At 46.5% G+C, this 17,754-nt stretch overlaps 1 protein-coding gene across 1 annotated transcript in view; it reads right to left on the bottom strand.

The window, feature by feature from the left end:
* The window catches only part of Cemip (cell migration inducing hyaluronidase 1), a 153,763-nt gene extending 138,137 nt beyond the window's left edge, over positions 1-15,626 (bottom strand). Inside the window, exon 1 of the mRNA XM_032893289.1 lies at positions 15,407-15,626. Within this exon, the coding sequence (XP_032749180.1) occupies positions 15,407-15,459 (53 nt within the window). The 5' untranslated portion in view covers positions 15,460-15,626. The remainder of the gene's footprint in view (positions 1-15,406) is intronic.
* Between the last annotated feature and the right edge of the window lie 2,128 nt (positions 15,627-17,754).

Genomic DNA, 17,754 nt, shown 5'->3' with positions numbered 1-17,754 from the left:
GGGAAATACAACATGACTCTCTTTAATTTCTTAATAATAAAAGATTTAGCAAGGAATTGGAAACCTTTTAGAGAGCAATAAAACTGACGGTTTTTAAAATTGAGACAAAAACCTAAAACCACGTGTGTGCAAGTTACATCTATGCATTATAAAGACACCAGGAAATCATTCACTCAGACCCCTATCAGGGCTTTTAGGTGGAAGTACTAGATTTGATTTCTTCTGTGATTTCCATTTGATAAGTTGTGTTGGTTAGTTGGTCAACTTGACATAAACCTGTACATGTTTGGGAGAAGGCACCCCAATTGAGAAAACGTCTCCACTAGATTTATTGTAGATAAGACTATGGGGACATTTTCCTGGTTAAAAATTAATGTGGGAGAGCCAAGACAGCAGGGAGTAGCCCCATCCCTGGGCAAGTGGTCTGAAGTTGTGTGAAAAGGTAGTCTGAGCCAGCCCTAGGGAGCAAGCCAGTAAGCGCCATTCACTCAGGGACTCTGCTTCACCTTCTGCCTCTAATTCCTGCCTCGAGTTCCTGCCCTGACTTCCCACAGTGATAGACTGTGACTCAGAGTTGTAAACCTTTTCCTCCACAAAATGCTTTTGGTCAAGATGTTTTCTCACAGCAACCAAACTTAAATGGGACATACATGTAGTTATCTGGTGGGATTTGTATAGTAGAAACCTGTTACATACAGATACATATGCAACATTCATATTATTTGTAAGAAATTAATCACATGCTCTCCTAGTCACCTAGTCCCCAGTTATTGCTTCTTCCTTTGAAAACTTACATTAGACTGATTCAGGACAGTACCCAGGGGACACCCCTAAATGTTAGTGTAATGAATAAATAGGCAAACAAGTTACATAGATAAATGAATGACCCCATTAATGAATGAATAAATACATAAATAACTGGGCATTTTCTTTCTAAACAGTGGCTTAAAACACTGGGAACAGCTGCTTGTGGTAGTGCACACTTTTAATCCCAGCACTCAGGAGTCAGATGCAGGCAGATCCCTGGGAGTTCGAGGCTAGTCTGGTCTACAAAACCAGTTCCAGGACAGACAGGGCTGTTACACAGAGAAACACTGTCTCAAAAAAAAACCCCAACTAACCAACCAACCAACAAACCTCTGGAAACATTTTAGCATTGCAGACTTACTAGTGTTCTTTTACAGTCACAAAAAAAATATCCAGCCGCTGCATCCCTTCTGCTCACGGGTCCTTTAATGTGCCAGGTTATCTGATCTCCCTTTCCTCAGAGTGCCCATCTGTGATCAGCAGACAAATTCTAACTATATCAATGTTAGTCCTCAGCTTCCCCCAGAATAAAGGAACACTTCCCCCTTTTCTGCCTTCTGTGTGCCTTTGTAAGCCTATGTTATTCTCTTTTGTCGACATGATTACACCCCATTGGCTACCTCAGGGTGGCAAGATGGAAGAGGTAATCACTTGGTTTTGTGCCCTCCCTGTCTAGTGTGGCGTGGTTGGTTAATAAACACCTTTAGAATAAAGGGCCCAAGCAAACTTGGTATCTCATGGCTTTAGCCATCTCCCCGACACCAACTCCAGGCTTTCAAACTCATCTATTTTTCTGTCAGTAAACAGGTCAGACTGTTAAATTCATGGCTGGCTTATCACACCCCTAAGTGGGACACAAAGCAGGCACCGAGTGTGATAAGAGCTTCTCACCCTGAAGCCCCGAGCCTGCTCACTCTTGTTTGGCAGTCTCCGTAGGAGTACATCTTGAGTTTCAGGTTCTCAGTCAGAGCTCTCCGGAATAAAATAAAGGGGAGCGCTGAGTGCGTATACTAGTGGCCCCGGAACTCACCACAGCTCACCACTTACAGCTCACTCTACCATGACCAAGAAGACAACTCTAATCTCGGTTTGCCTGCTTAGTTTTGTGAATAGGTAATAATAATAATAATAATAATAATAATAATAATAATAATAATAATAACAACAATAACAATAATAACAATAAAGTTGTAAAGCAGATCAAAAGCAGTTGTGAAGCAGAGCGGCCACCTGCAGGCAGATTCCCACTCAGATTCACTGAGTGTTGCCCCTCCTGAGACCTTGATCCTTTGATTCATGTCACTGACCATGGTTTAAAGTTTGCACGTGTGTGCTGTGGGCTGCTTTCCCCTGTTCTCTCCCTCTGCACCACACTGTCCGCCTATCCACACACAGCTATCAAAGGACAGAAAAACAGGTAGGGTGGGTGAGATATGCCCTAAGTGGAAGATACGTGCTAATTTTCAAGACTTGCTATAAAAAGATGGACACTATCCTTTAGACTGACTATGCTATCTATGAATTATTGTGGAAGTCGCCATATCTGTATGCATTAGATTATAATAAAGTATATTGTGAAAATTAATGAGCTTTTTATATGTGCATGTGTATGTATGTTTGTATATGTGTGTGTATAAGCATGTATGTATGTATGTATGTATGCATGCATAGAAGCAGAAGTTGAGCGTGAGTATCTGTCAACCACTGTCTACATTATAAATGTTGGGAAAAGTTCTCTCACTTGAACCCGGAACTTCCCGGTTCAGTTAGCCTGCATATCCAGTTTGCTCTGGGAATCCTCTACTTCTGCCTTCTAAGTGATGACTGAAAGAACAGCTGGGCTGGCACAGTCACTCAGCATTTACATGGAAGCTGGTCCTCATGCTTGTGAGGCAATCACTTTACCTGCTGAACCATATCCCCAGGCCCATAAAAATTAACTTTGCCCTTTTCACTTTACAGGATGGCTAGAATGCTCCAAATTCTGTCTATGACTCCCACTATACCTCGATGGGCCGATGCTGCTATGAATGGTCACCTCTAAGAAGACTCTGATATTATGCGTTGACTTCATTGTCTCCTACCAAACTGGTCAACTTTAGTCAAGTAAGCAAGGATGTGTTCTGGTTGGAAAGATGGTTTAAAAACAAAAAAAAACCCCAAACAAATAAACAAACAAACAAACAAACAAAATAGGCTGAGCAGACTCAGAGGCTGAGCATTGTGAGAAGTTTTGAAGAATCAGAAAAACAAAACAAAGCAAAACACAGCAGCAGAGGCTACAGAATGAATGAATACATTGCCCCTGTCCTGATGTTGGACAAGGAAAACCAGGATTCATCAAACAGTTCTGGTGGATATTCTCAATTGATGAATTCAGATGAGTTGAATTCAGAAATGTTTCCTCAAACCAAAACCTATATCCTAGGAAGTCGGCCCTAAGACTCTGAGACGTTCCCTGTGAACGGCCACACATGGCCCTGGTGCCAGTAAGTAAACCAGACAGTGTCATTTCCCTCAGGTCTGTGAGTCTGCTCAGGGCTGGAACGGTTTCCCCCTCCATGGGGACTTGGAAAGCTCTGGCTATCCGGATACCACAGGCCTTGCCTAGGCCACCTGCCCCCAGGAACAGTGGCTGCCTGGCTCCTCCTCACTCCCTTCTCAGAGCCTCTGAAGTTGAAAGCTAGGCTCTTAGACTCACCTGTTCCTCCCTCGGCTCTCATTTCCAGTCCCAAGACACTCATAAACCTTTTCCAAACACCCATTTTCTTACTCCTCTGTCTGTGGCCAAGACTCTTGCTTTCCTCCTGAGCCTGTCCTTCCTGGCCTGCAAACGGCGCTCTCCTTTAAGACTTAATCAGTTTTTCCAGGACGCCTGCAGCCTAAGCCTAAAGAGCTGTTTGTGCTGCCTCTGCCGTGGCACCCCATATTGCTTTGTTCACACCCCCTTATGGCCCAGATTGTAAAAGGGCTGTCTGTCTATCTCTCCAGCTAAGCTGTGAACTTCGCCATTGTGGAGAGACAATGAAGAAATCCTTAATCTCTGATGTTGGAAAAGATCCACACTTAGCAGTGACTGCATGGGGGTAGCAATTCCTTTCGGCTTACTCTACTGAGAAGGACAACATTCCCCTAAACACATTTTGCCCAAGCTCAAGAGTCAAACCACAGCAATTATTAGCAAGAGCAACATCCTTTAGGTCATACGATTCCAGGTCCCAGTTTTCGACTCTACCACCTCTGAGTAGGTAATCTTGACTAAATCATGTCACCTCACTGGGTCCTCTGTCTACAAAATAGGACAAAGGTTTGTCATAGTTGATAAAATATGGTGGTGTGTACAAAGTGTTTTACCTGGATCTAAGCTTTCTAAGTGCTCAATAAATTCCAGGTAGTAATTTAAATGATGAGGATGACTACGGGGCCACAGGAGCACAGACAGCTCAGAAGATGACAAGCTTTGTCCCACTCCTGGAGCAAAATATTGAAGAACTATCACTACCAGCCCTGAAATCCCAGCCTCTCTGGAGTCTGAGGGGCAGGAAGATTGAACGTTGCAGGCCTGCTGGGTCTATGAAGTTAGTTGAAGGCCAGGCTGGGTAACTTAGTGAGACACTGTTTCAAAGTAAAAAGAGTATGAAGGCATGCTGTAAAGAAATTCATTACATGACATACATGACATGACCTGTGCATGATATGGTTAAGGTTTTTATTGTAGATATTAGGGAGAACAGAGCAACAGAATAAAGTGGCCAAGAGACTGGATATGGCGGGAGCTAGAGAAACAGGAGAGTGGGAAAGAATAGTGGAGAGCCTGAGATAGCAAGAAAAAGAGAGAGAGAGAGAGAGAGAGAGAGAGAGAGAGAGAGAGAATCTGAATAATAGAGAATAACAGGTTATAAGAAGGGAAGAAGGGTGTGTAGTTGGGAGAAGGGAAGGGCCAGGACACTGATGTGGGGGCTTTGATATGCAGCCATAGCCTTATGTCAATGGAACCATATGTCCCTTCTACCAGAGATAAGGGAAATGACCCCTTTTGGCAGCTGGGAACTAGTTTAATGAGTTCCCCAGGAGTGCTAGCTTTTCTCTAACCACCAGGAATCCTCCTGTAGTCCAGGCTTGAGCACATTTCTAGATATTTAGACAGCCCGTGGAACCTAACAAGAACCATGTGTGTTCCTACTACACGCTAGCCATTGGCAATAAATAGAGCACAAGCCTCTGCTTTGCCCTGGATAGGGATTCTGTCTTTGACTGAGGAAAGGGCTATTGATTGCATTATTGGTGATGAGAGAGGATTCATCTCCACCTAAAAGAAACCACAGCCCCCTGGGCCAGTCTCCAGAATGGTCAACAAATAGCGTGAAAGATGCATGCACACTGTTCAAATTATGACTCTCTTCTTTCTGTCCCCCAGATCCCAGTGTCCTCAGGCAACCTCTGCAGAGCATGGGCTCAAGTTTATGCTTGCAAAGCAAGATTTGAAAGAACCATCACCTCTGTCTTTATGTCAAGAATAGCTTCTTATTTAAAGCAACTGTATATGGTTATGTTTAAAGGAAAAAAGACTTCCATCACATGGTCACTCTCAGAAAATTCCAGATGTTGACAACGCTGCCATTTGTACAAACTATACCCTATGATTTTAAAATCTGAATCATATGTAAGGTCTTCCTCAGCTACCTGAAAAGCCCCAACACATGTACAACCAACAATTATGTGGTCAGCATCATCACCAAGCTGTGTGGAAGCTATGATGCTAATGTACACCACCAACACGGCCAGGACTGCACTTTTGCAAAGTCATTTCAGTAAGAAGAAAACTATGTGTCTGGGCATCCTGAAGCCCAAACCCTTCAACTGATTTCACTCTTACTATCTAGAACAGAATGAAGGATTCTTATGGCATCTGTGCTTTCTCAGAAAGTCCTCGGAGATGAGCTATGGACATAGCTCAATCAGGGGAATGTTTACCCAGCATGCACAGGACCTTGGATTCCATTCCCAACACCACATACACTGGGTCTGCAGTCACACTCCTAAAATCTTAGTACTAAGGAGGTAGAGGCAGGGAAATAAAAAACTCAAAGTTATCCTCAGCTACACAGTAAGTTCTAGGCCAGCCTGGGATGCATGCAACCGTAGAGAGACTGGGTAGAGGAAGAAGTCACAGGCACAGGGCAGTATAGCAAACTCCGCAGAAGGCCCTCGTATCTGTCTCCGGTGTCTATCTGGGCCAGACAGACAGGTAAGCAAGGGGGAAAAGAATAAGAAATTTCATTTCCAGAGTCTATATAGGTTCCATGTGCCTCTCAGGCACCAGTCCCAAAGAGTCAATCATCCCAACAGAGTCACAAGTGTCCTCAGCATGCCCACAGGCTTGCTTGAGCCACTTTGGCTTAGAGTGAAGCAAGTAAAATACTTACCTTAGGTATAAAATAAAGAGAACACACACACACACACACACACACACACACACGCATCAGAAGGAACAGAGAGCTCAGTCCTTAATATATAAATAATACTGCAATCCAACATTTAAAAATTTAGCCAAATTATTTCACAAAGAACCAAGGAACAAAATTCTAACCAAAAATAGGGTCAGTACAGTGGATTATCCTCCCCTTTGCCTCCTGTTTATGTGCATCCTAGTGTGCAAGGAATGGCTGTAGAGTCACCCGGCTGTGAGCCTTGTGCATGAGTCGGAGCAAAAGAGGAATGTGTGACCTCACTCAGGGCTGAGCAACTGTAGAGAAATGAAACATTTTGCTGAGTAACATGGAAATGGATCTGCAATGTATGGATTAAGTTCCTCTGAAAACAACATGATTTCTCAAGGGGAAGGAAAGGAAAAATACTTAGCTGTGGTGTCTGAGGTCTCTTTTATTTTTTAAGCCCAATCCTTTGGAAAATGAGCACATGAACAAATTACTCACTGCCTGAAATCCAGCTCTGAAATGTGCTGGTCACAAACCACCAGCTCGTTTAAAAGCATTTTTTAGTAATCCACTCAAGCTTGCTCCCTGCACACTCCTCTGGGGGCTGATTTCTACTGTTCATTTGAAGAAGAACAGCTGTGTCCCACCACACAGTGAGGCAAGGCAGGAACAAGTGTCCCACCAGACAGCATGACAAGTGTCTTCTACAGGAGGCAGACCATTGAGCAGGGAAGCATGAGGACCTGAGTTTGATTCCCAGGAGTAGTGACTTATGCCTATAATATAATCCCAGCTCTGGGGTGGCTGGGAGAAGAGGATCTCCAAAGTTTACTGGCCAACTCACAGTTGAATCTGTAAGCTCCAGGTTCAGTGAGAGGTGTTCTCACATCAGTTAGGTAGAGAACAATGAAGGAAGATGTTGACCTCTGGCCCCTACGAGCATGCACAAACAAGTACATACACATTCACACACACTGCACATATGCATATAAACATGCGATTTTATTCTAAAAGGCAGGAAGGTAGTGCCTTAAGCTAAAAGCTGGACGGAAGTTCCACAAAGGCCTACCTCGGTAACCCATCAGTGTCCTCAAGTCCTACCTGCACATACCATGGCCCCTCAGGACAGCCGAGAAAGAAGAGGTGAATTTTGATGGACAGTGAAGCAGTAGCCTCTACACCCCTGTCTACGATGGCTCAGACTTGCCCCGGGCTAGTCTCCCAGAGAACCACAGTCAGGGACACCTCTGTCAAGACACTAGGGCAATGCAGGAAGTACTCTAAGTGTAATCTAAGGAATAGCCTAGGAAGAAGGGAGAGGCTAAGACACCGTGATCTGGGAACCAGTCTTTGTTCAGGGTTCCAGTTACTGTGGCAATGTGGGATGAAGGCCAGATGCTCCCCAGAGAGCAGAGTCACTGATCACCCTTACTCTGCAGCCTTCTCTGAAACTCTCCAAAGGACAGAGGGAACCTCAGAGAACCACAAATGCCTAGCCTGGTGGAACGTGTGCACCAGTGGGCTGTGTGTGCCTCTGCCAGGGTTATCTAGCAGGTTCTTCTAAAGGCAGGGTTTCTAAGTTCTCTGGACTAAACAAGACTTGCTTTTGCCATCTTAAATCATTTGTATGGTTATGCTGGAAGAGCTGGTACCAGCCCCAGAAGTGGCTTTTCAGATCCCCTTTAAGTGACTGAGACCACTCATCAGGAATGGGCAGGTTCTATTCAAAAGGGTGTCCTACTCAGAACGTGTTGTAGGAGGCTCAAGACTTGAACTATTTTGCTATGGAAACTCTTCCCTACCTACCTATCAGCCTTCTCCCATTCCCAGACTCCTCCTTCAAAAACACTTTGAATTCAAATTGGAGTACCTTTCATTACTGAAAAGACATCCAAGGTCCTCTGTAGAAGGTGTCAGCGTTTTACATCCAGGAAACAAACTAATTTTCTTCATCTCCAGCTTTTATAACATATGAAAGTCTTAATATTGATTGACAGGTTTGAAAATAAACAGCCTATTTTTGCAGATAGCTCACAGCTGTATTGCTTCCTCCCATGGTGAGCTCAACCGGAGCTTTCTGTCAGAGAGCCTTTGCCAATAGCAAGCTTTCTCCTCTGTATTCTTTAGGTTACTACATACAAAATAACCCTGGTCTTATTTCTTTGAAAATTAGAGACACACACACACAGACACCATTTTTTAAAAAACCCAGCAAGACACCAAAATATTTAAAAGACACAGCAAGATAAACTATATTGAAACTAAGAACACCACTAATATGGCTTCCTGGAGCAAAACAAAAAGATCTCAGACAAAAGCTTTTCAACTGCGTGCCTGGGAACCCAGAAGGGTGTTTGGAACCTCTTATGGTCCTCAAGACAAACACGGCTACCCCTCCTGGCCATAGATACTTTTTTATCTGGTTTGTGAATGGAATTTAGTCGGATTTTATAGAAGTGAAACATTTTATAGTCAAAGTCCTTTTGCAAACCTCTTGTCTAGGAGACAGAAGGTCCCAAGACCTATCACCATTTGTCAGGCTTGTTCTTCTCCATGGTATAGTCCAAGGTCTGGACATGTCAGGGAGCCTGTGTTCCTGAGTCAGATGTGCACCTAAGAGTTGCAAAAACTGAGCCATTTAGGACTGTTGCTGCTTCTAGATCTTTCTCTGTGCCCTTTTCTCTATATGGAATTCTGAGCTTCCCTCTTAGAATCCCATCACCGTCTAAGTTAAAAATGCCTATTAGGCCAGGTAGTGGAGTATGCCTTTAATCCCAGCACTCAGGGGGCAAAGGTGGATAGATCTCTGAGTTTGAAGCCTGGTCTACAGAGAGATAGTTTCAGGACAACCAGAGCTGCACAGAGAAACCCAAGAGAGAGGGAGAGAGAGAGAGAGAGAGAGAGAGAGAGAGAGAGAGAGAGAGAGAGAGAGAGAGAGAGACCCCCCTGATAGCTCTGCTAGACTTCCACGAAGCTTCCTGACTTCACCTCCAGCTGAGTCAATGACTCTTCTGTTCCCCTAGCTGGTCCTGACTTTCATCCCGTGAGTCATCTCTCATGGTCCTCCTCACTCTGTGGCGTAACTTCTCAGAAGGCTTTGAGGTCTGTCTTTCCTCTAGATTTGAGACCTTGGACTATGTCTTCTACTCCATGTCTCCAGAAGCTAGACCAAGGATCACCACTCAGATGATCAGAGTTCTCTATTTCCAGCTTCTGACTGTGATGGTGGATGGCAGACTGCAGGAGTACACTGCATCTCCGGCTCCCAGAATGCATTTGGGTGGGCCACCCCGCCCCGCAGGGATGGAGAACTGAGGAAGACCATTGGGGCTTTAAATTTCATTTTCACTTTTTAAGAAAAAATATAATCTTTTGGAGGCCAGAAAATATTGTTTAAATGTAAACACACATTCTTACTGTCTGGGACCAGAGTTAGATGAAATTCCTCAAATGATCTCTTAATGCCACCAAAATTGCATTCAAATGCTCCTGCCAGGCAAAGATAATTTGCCATTTACACAATAATCTTGTACTTAAAAGTAACTGGGTCCAGAGAGTTTGGAGAAATTCATTATGACATGGAAAGGAGGTTCAAGATATTTAGTCTGCTGATAAGACAGCTTAGGAATGACCATAATTATCTCCGGGAATTTTGAAAGGTCTTCATAAGGTCACTAAGAGGTCACGGACCAGCTTGGGTCCATCTACTTAGGACATCAGAAAGTGACTTATATGACAACAAAGTGAGTTAGTCGGAATCACAGAAAGTCAGTGGGAGAACCAGAAGTGCTTCCCCCGAGCTACTTAGAAATGCAGGCCTCCCAAAGCCCGACCCTCATCTGCTGAACCAGAACCATGCTTTCTCAAACCTCCCTGTAGCTTATTTACATGTTCAAGCTCAGGATGTTCCTTTAATGTAAGAAAGTAAGAAAGCAGAGGATGGGGAGAGCCAAGGACCCTGCCCAAGATCTGGCTGCCAGTCCAAATGGGGAGGAAAATGACAATGGCCATCATCCTCTAATCTCCGAGGAATGCTCCAGTGGCCGCCATCTTTTCTGAGAAGTACAACCATATGAAAGGAAGACTGAGTCCCACTTTCATGTTCACCATAATGTCCTCAGCCCCATTTCCTGCAGCTATAAAGACTCTGCCAATAGCACAAACCCCTCAGTTCAAACCAAGACAGCTGTGCAGTAGGCTGCTGAAGAAGCCTTCGGACTTCCTGTCCCCTTATACCACCTAGAAACGGGACAGACAGCTGCCTGCCATCAATGCTTTGCACGGCAAAGCCACCGGCCTCTAGTCTTGACTTCCCTGCAGTAGAAAATGCCTGGTGGCTAAGTTCCTCAACAGATGGAGAAAAAATGCATAGTTCTTTCCAAAGCCGTTGTTTAAAGCACTATAAAGTTGTGGGTAATCTTGTGGTCTCATTGCCCTTGCAGGAGATTCAGAGTGAATGTCTTAGTGAGTTCCCAAGGCAAGGAGCTCTGTTGTCTAAGATGGGGGGGGGAGGAATTCTTGCTCAGAGTGGGTGCCTTTGCAGGGGAAGTCTGGGCTTCCAAAGGACCCCTCCCTTGTAGGTCTGGGAAGGGAAGCCCATATTAGCTTCCTGGAGCCAAGCAGAACCTAGAGCAGCCAAGCAGAGTCTGGGGACAGGCCCTGGAAAATAACAGGGGCAGGAAGGCACTCCTCTCCCTCTGGGTGGGTAAGTTGTGTTTCCTGGCACCGAGGGACTACAGAGCAGTATAATGTATATTTGATGATATTTCTCAGCAAGCAGCCTCCCTGCCAGAGACCTAGGCTAGAACAAAGCCTGGCACTGGGGCAGAGAGAAGATAAAGGGAAAACTGAGAAACCTGCCAAAGAGGCCAGGATGGCCCCAAGGGAGTGGCTAGACAGCAAGGTGCGGAGACTAATAAAAATCACCATGACAGCCACCACCCTAACCAAATCTGCAAAGTTCCAACAAGTATAGCTTTGGAGGAGGTGAAGATCATGCTGAGAAGCTGACAAGACAATAGAAAGAAACACACGGGCCTGAGAACTTCCCCAGGACCCACTCCCAATGGCTGCCAACCCAACCAGAGTCAAGCGAGCAAGGCCCTTGTAGTCCCCCTTCCAAAGAAACTGAAGCTGCCTTCAGAGTGATGAAAACCAGCAAAGACAGCTGACCCATCGCTCTGCAAATACCTGTGTATTTGCCACCATGCACAAAGATACATGTCACCCAGACTGTCACAGTTAGGGAATCTTGTGGCTGAGGCTCACAAGAATAACTTTGTTTCCCATGGGAAGCCAACCTCCATGCCAGTAGGTGTCTTTTGAGCTACAGATAAAATACAAAGTGCACTTAGTCCACATGATGGTGCTGATCTGCCAACAGCACACAGGACTAAAAGGCGTCACTTATGCCTCAGGATTCAAAGGAGACAATGACAATAACTAGAGCTGCCTTTCCCATCAAATGTCAACCTTTGCCATCTGATCTATCTGTCCCAGAAACTCAGACAGGGTTACCACAGACAGAACACTACAGAACTAATGATGAGCTCCTTCTTCCCATCCATGCAGCTTCCTCCCCTCATTGGCCTTGCTTCCCACAAGTGTTCTGTAGTTCAGTCGTTTTCTTACCTGGAAGCCACAGGGACCCGGGAGACTGGACACTAGCACAAAGAAGACAGCCCAGACTTCAGCATGAGTTGGGAATACACTTCTGTTGTAGTGACATCACCAGCTGAGGAGAGTCACAGAAAAACTCCCAGCATCTGCGGGATGCTCCTGGACTTCATCCCTTTCAAGTGGAGGAAACAAAGAATCCTTCTGATCTATTGAGAGAAGGAGGGAAGGAAAATCTGAGTTCATCAGAATGGGAAGCTGGCAGAAATATGCACATGTGCATGCACACTTTGTGGGGAAAAACCTACCTACAATACTGTGTGCCTATGGGTCCAGTATCCAAATTTCTGTGGTGTGTCATAGGGCTAGTGGCTTTTACAAGACAGAACCCCAAAATGCAGGGCACCTCCAAACCCAGTATGGACCAAAATATCATGAGTCAAGAGTCTTGACCAGGTTGTCATGTCTAAGCAAAATGCAAAGATGACAGAGACTGTCCAACATGACCACTCCATGTCTGAGAAGACTAAAGCCTTTCTTCTGCAGCTAACCAGAAGTATCTAGAAACAAGGCCTTGGAGACCCTCCATACCTGCATCCCAGGGGTGCTGTGCCTCAGAAAGACAGTGAGGCTCCTTACCAGATCACATGGGGGAAAAGTCAGAAAGAAAAGACTATCTAGATAAGTGGTTCTCGGGTTGGAGAGATGGCTCAGCGGTTAAGAGCACTGACTGCTCTTCCAGAGGTCCTGAGTTCGATTTCCAGCAACCACATGGTGGCTCACAACCATCTGTAAAGGGATCCGATGTCCTCTTCTGGTCTGAAGACAGCTACAGTGTACTTGTATACATAAAATAAACAAATCTTTAGATAAGTGGTTCTCAACCTTCCTATTGCTGAAATGCTTTAAATACAGTCCATTATGCTATGACCCCAACCATAAAGTTATTTTCATTGCTACTTCATAATTTTGTTTGTAAGTTTTGTTACTGTAACTTTTTTATATTAGGAATCATAATGTAAATATCTGTGCTTTCCTGTAGCCTGAGGGAACCCCTGTGAAACAGTCACTCGACTCCCTCCCCTCCTCAAAGGGGTTGTAACCCACGGGTTGAGAACCGCTAGTCTAGATCAAAGGGCTGAAATGAAGTCTTGAAAATGGCCTACTTCTTTGTTTAAAAAACAGTATTTGCTCCAAGCGGTGGAGGTGGGGAAACAGCGAACTGAATTGTCTCTCATAAAAGCCTGTCCACATCTCTTCCTTCAGCACTTTCACCAATGTGAAGATAACAAGGTGGTAGATCCACTCCCAACCAGTTACTAAGCTAGGAAAGAGGACACGGGCCGGGTAAGCACTTCAGAAAAATGCACAGCGCTTTGAAACGCACCTGTAATCTGGGCCATTTTAGCAGAGTTCTCTGTGCTCAGCACCGGACTTCAGTGCTTTGCCTTATGCTAGTAATTTCTCTAGCCACTTACTGAGAGAGCCCACTTGCCCCCACTTATAGGTGAGGAAACAAGTATAAGTTTAGTTGACTTTCCCAAAGTCACAGATCTCTCTCCCTCTCCCCCTCTCTCTCCCTCTCTCCGCCTTTTCCCTCTCTTTTTAAAATTAATTTTTATATGTATCTTTCAGTCCTAAGCAGAAAAGACCTGATTTCTTACACTTTTTATAATAAAGGGACATACATTTCTTTGTTTGAGTATAGGTGGTACTGACAAAAGAGCCCATCCAGTATCATTTCTGACTAGAAGAAGGACATAATACCCTAGTCCCAAGTAATCTGTTTGAACCATCGTCTACCAGGCTGTGTGGAGCCTTTGGAAACTGTCTCAAGAGTCCAGCTTTAGAGGACACCCTTAGGATCAGAAAGAGCATTGCTGCTTTATACACCCTCTCAGACACTCTCTTTGTAATTTTTAAAGTGTGGTTTCTCCTCCATTCTCTCATAAACTATGAAATTAAAGGATTGATTCATTACCATATTTATTAAATTGTTTAATTTTTTTTAATGACCTTACTCCCCACACTGAAAGTAGTTTAGTTCTGTACCTAATTACATATACATTTATCTCACTGTCTGGGTCATATAACAAAAGTTTCACACCTGCCTCACCTCTGAGGGATCCCTATGGTGCCGCATAAATATAAAGGAAGCCCCTAGTGACATCAAGGGGCTACACAGAAAAAGATGCAAGCTCTGCTGGGACCTGGTAGAAAACACAGCCTCTGGCCAAGTAGGCTCCCTCCTAAGTGGTTAGTGCCTCCAGAAAAAATACCTAGGCCTCCAAGACTGCTAGTCCCTCTCTACCTTCCTAGTGTCTGAACACCTTAATCAGTGAGGGAGGTGCCTGAACACACCAGACTCGGGGCCACAGGCCCCGAGTGGCGGAAGTAGCTGGGAGCTGTCCATGGTGGCGCCGAGCCTGGGCACGCAGAGCAGTCTATTCCCCTCCCTCGGGCGCGCCTTGGGGTCCCTCTCCAGACCGCGGAGATGGAAATGACTCCCTGGCTCACTGTCTCCTGGACGGGCTTCAGTCAGGCCGTGGCTCTCACATCAAAAGCTTGGTTTTAAAGAGAAGGTCTTACCTGTGGTCAGAGTTGGCTGTTCCGAGCAGTACTGAGAACCTCAGACCTGGTGCGGGTAGAATGTCCAGTTCTTGGGTAACACCGGCGCAACGCTCTTGTCAGGAGCACACGCTTTCTCTGGGGTTCATTCCGAGATGTCGCCCGACCTCGTTCCCAGAGAGGAGAGCTTGAGAACCGTGGACAACTCAGGTTTGTGCCTTATGGAGACCTTGGTTTTTCTGTCAATCTTGCGCGAACCTTCTTGCAGATGATGTCTGTTGCCAGGGGTCACCAATGTTCCGGCAGTGCTGCCAAGCTTAGTGTTTGTTTAAATAACAGCAGAGACCACCGAGGTCGTCTAACATCAGATCATCTCCTCCCGCCCGGTGCCAGCGTATCGCTGGGAGGGCAGAGTCAGGCTAGGCGACCCAGGAGACCTTGCTTACGTGGTCGTGACAAGGTGCAGATTTGCGAAGCTCACCATTAGCCACAGGGTAGGCGCGTTCCCTGCACGGAGCTCCTTGTGAGACCTGCCTAGGGACCCTCTGTCTTCCATGAGACACTGTTGTTTGTGTGAACATCTGGTGCCATTCACAGGGGCACAAGCTAAGCAAAGCAGAGATCCACCTCCCGTCGAATGCATTCCCCGGGCGATGGTGTCCTCAACATCTGACGTTTGTAAAAGATTTCAGAAACGAAGGACGGGGGTGTATGTCCATCAATATATTCATGGATAGGAAGGCAAGCAGGCAGGCAGACAGACACACACACACATAGGCAGACAGGCAGGCAGACAGAAACAGACAGACAGACATACACACACACACACTGGTAGACAGCATAGAATAGACTGGACACTCAGACTGATGGAGGGCAACGTTCTACCTAAACAGAGAAGAGATGTGGGATTCCGTCTCTCCTCTCCTTCCCATGGCTTAATCCAAGCAGCCCTCGCGCCCTAGCTCCGGTCCTCTTACCTCAGGTTGATGACTGAGATCCTGCCACGCCTCGGGGGTCTGGAGTACAGCATCCCGGAGTCTGGTATCTGATCCCACGCGTTGAGCTCCTGAGCGTAAGCAAGCGGGACAGGAGCTCGCGGGAAGTGGGGTGAAGATTCCGACCTCACTCGGGCACAGTGCTCCCCCAGCACCAGACCACTGCCACTCAGCGCAGAAGGCGCTCCTCGCTCGACTCCGTGCGCTCACTGGCTTAGTAGCTAGCTCGGAGCTGCCAGCCCGAGCCGACGCTTTTTATAGTCGCCTTCCGGGGCTGACTCCTCCCCACCAGAGCCCCCGGCGCCCGCACTCATCCCGTCCCCCCTGTCCCACCCCTGTCTCAGGGCAGCGTCCTCCCACTCGCCGAGGTGGGCGGCCTGCGGGCTGGACCCGGGCGGGCTCTGGCGGCCGCTCCGGGAGCCGCAGACCTGAGCCTGAGAGCTGCCGCCGGGACATGCCGTTGCCACCAGGTGAGGGCGCTGGAGCCTAGGACGAGCGCTGCGGACCTCTGAGGGCTATAGTGGAAGCGCGGCTTCTACCCAGTGCTCTCCCCAAGGGACAGACCACTCTTCGTTCAGGCTGTTAGATTTCAAACCCGTTCCCCTTTTGTAAGCCAACATAGCAACAGAAGCCAGGATCGCCTAGCTCTAGAGGTCTCTTAGAGGAGATCTTGTTTTGATAGTGGGTTCATTGGCTAGGGAGATGGTCGTTACGGTGCTTACAGGCTTGAAAAACAGAGTTCAATTCCCAGAATCCACATTTTAAAAGCCTTGGGCGATGGCCCTGTTTTGTAATTCCAGCGCTGGGGAAGCGGAGGCAGGTGGATTGTTGGGGTTTGCTGGCCAGTCCTGGTAAAATAGAGATACCCGGTATCAAAACTCCAGGCACCTTGACCTCTGCCCTGGGACACACACACACACACACACACACACACACACACACACACACACACACCAAAAGAAAGGATGGTAGAGTTACTTCACATGTGCCAGTTTCCTGCAGATGCCAGTTACTTGACCATAAACAAGGGACTTCATCATTGGGCTTCCAAGAACGGGGGGGAGAAGATTTCAGTGAGATTTTATGGGTACCAATTCTTAGCAAGTGTTTGCTCTCCTGCATGTAGAGTGGTAGGACCCTGAACCTCTGTGCCTGGACAGGCCAATGTTCTCAAGGGTCAAAACAAGGCCGTGCCACCAGTGAGTTATTCTCTGCCGTAGGAATAAATAGACCCATACAGAGCACCTAACATCTCCTCAGCACCCGGTGCCCTGAGCACCAGCTACTTACCTACTCTGAGCCTGGCAAAAGGCGAAAGGTGTTGGGGATTCTTTTTTTTTCCCCCATTTCATTTTAATTCTAAGATGACAGCTTTGATTGCAATTCTACATCCTGTCCCTCTTTGAGACTTATTACTCAACTCCCTCCTCCAGTTAACGAGAGTCCCCAAATACAGATTTCTTTCTTCCTGCCTGCCAATGTCCTATGCTCACTGCTTTGTAAGAGCGTCTTCATTCTAGGCAGTGCCACCAGCTTTAGGGATGTAAGTTCAGGCTTTAGGGCCAGACCATGGCAGAAGCTTTGGAAGCCCTTGCTAGGTCCTCTGGGCAGAAGCCTTTGGGCATGTGTTAGAACCAGGGAAGCACATCATTCCACCTCCAGATCTTTTCTAGAAAGTTGGAAGCAATGATCAAGAGTCTCAGTTTGTCCTTGACATCCAAGTATGCCATGAACAGGGTTCGGTGACAGGCTTCATTTCTTGACCCTTCCTTTCTAGCAGAATGAAACTGGGACCTACCTCCTTGTAAAGTGCCTATCCAGTCCTCCCATTATGCGTACTCACTGAATCCCTTTCTTAAAGAACCCATTCCCCGGGCCCATAAACAATGAGGAGTGGGCTGGGTAACAGCATTGTGCCCAGTGAACAAAGGCGAGCTTGGTTCCACCTCACTGGGGCCATATGTGTGCTCTCCCTCTCCAACCAGTGGGATGCACAGATCAGAGGCTGCAAAGCAAGGGAGGAGCTCATCTTCACAGGCATCTCAGAGATGAAGGGCAGTCTCCTGTTTAAGGGACCGGCTCTGGGAAGTGCTTCGTCATGCTTTCTCCAAGATGCGGCTCATTCCTCTGGCATCCAGTTTTCTTTATCATTGGCTAATGCCTGGGGTGGAAGAAAAATGCTGATGAATTACAGACAGGCTCCATATGTCTAAAACCAGATTCTCCAGCCATATCCACTCAGCACTTCTACCCAGTCCTTTGTGGCAGGCAGGGTATGATGGGTAATTCTTTTTTGGGTGAATACCGGCAATGTGAACCTGATGGATTTC

This window comes from Rattus rattus, chromosome 2 (assembly GCF_011064425.1).
Source record: "Rattus rattus isolate New Zealand chromosome 2, Rrattus_CSIRO_v1, whole genome shotgun sequence".
Lineage (NCBI taxonomy): Eukaryota > Metazoa > Chordata > Mammalia > Rodentia > Muridae > Rattus > Rattus rattus.
The sequence above is the reverse complement of the archived record's forward strand: the minus strand, read 5'-3'. Positions and strand labels throughout refer to the sequence as shown.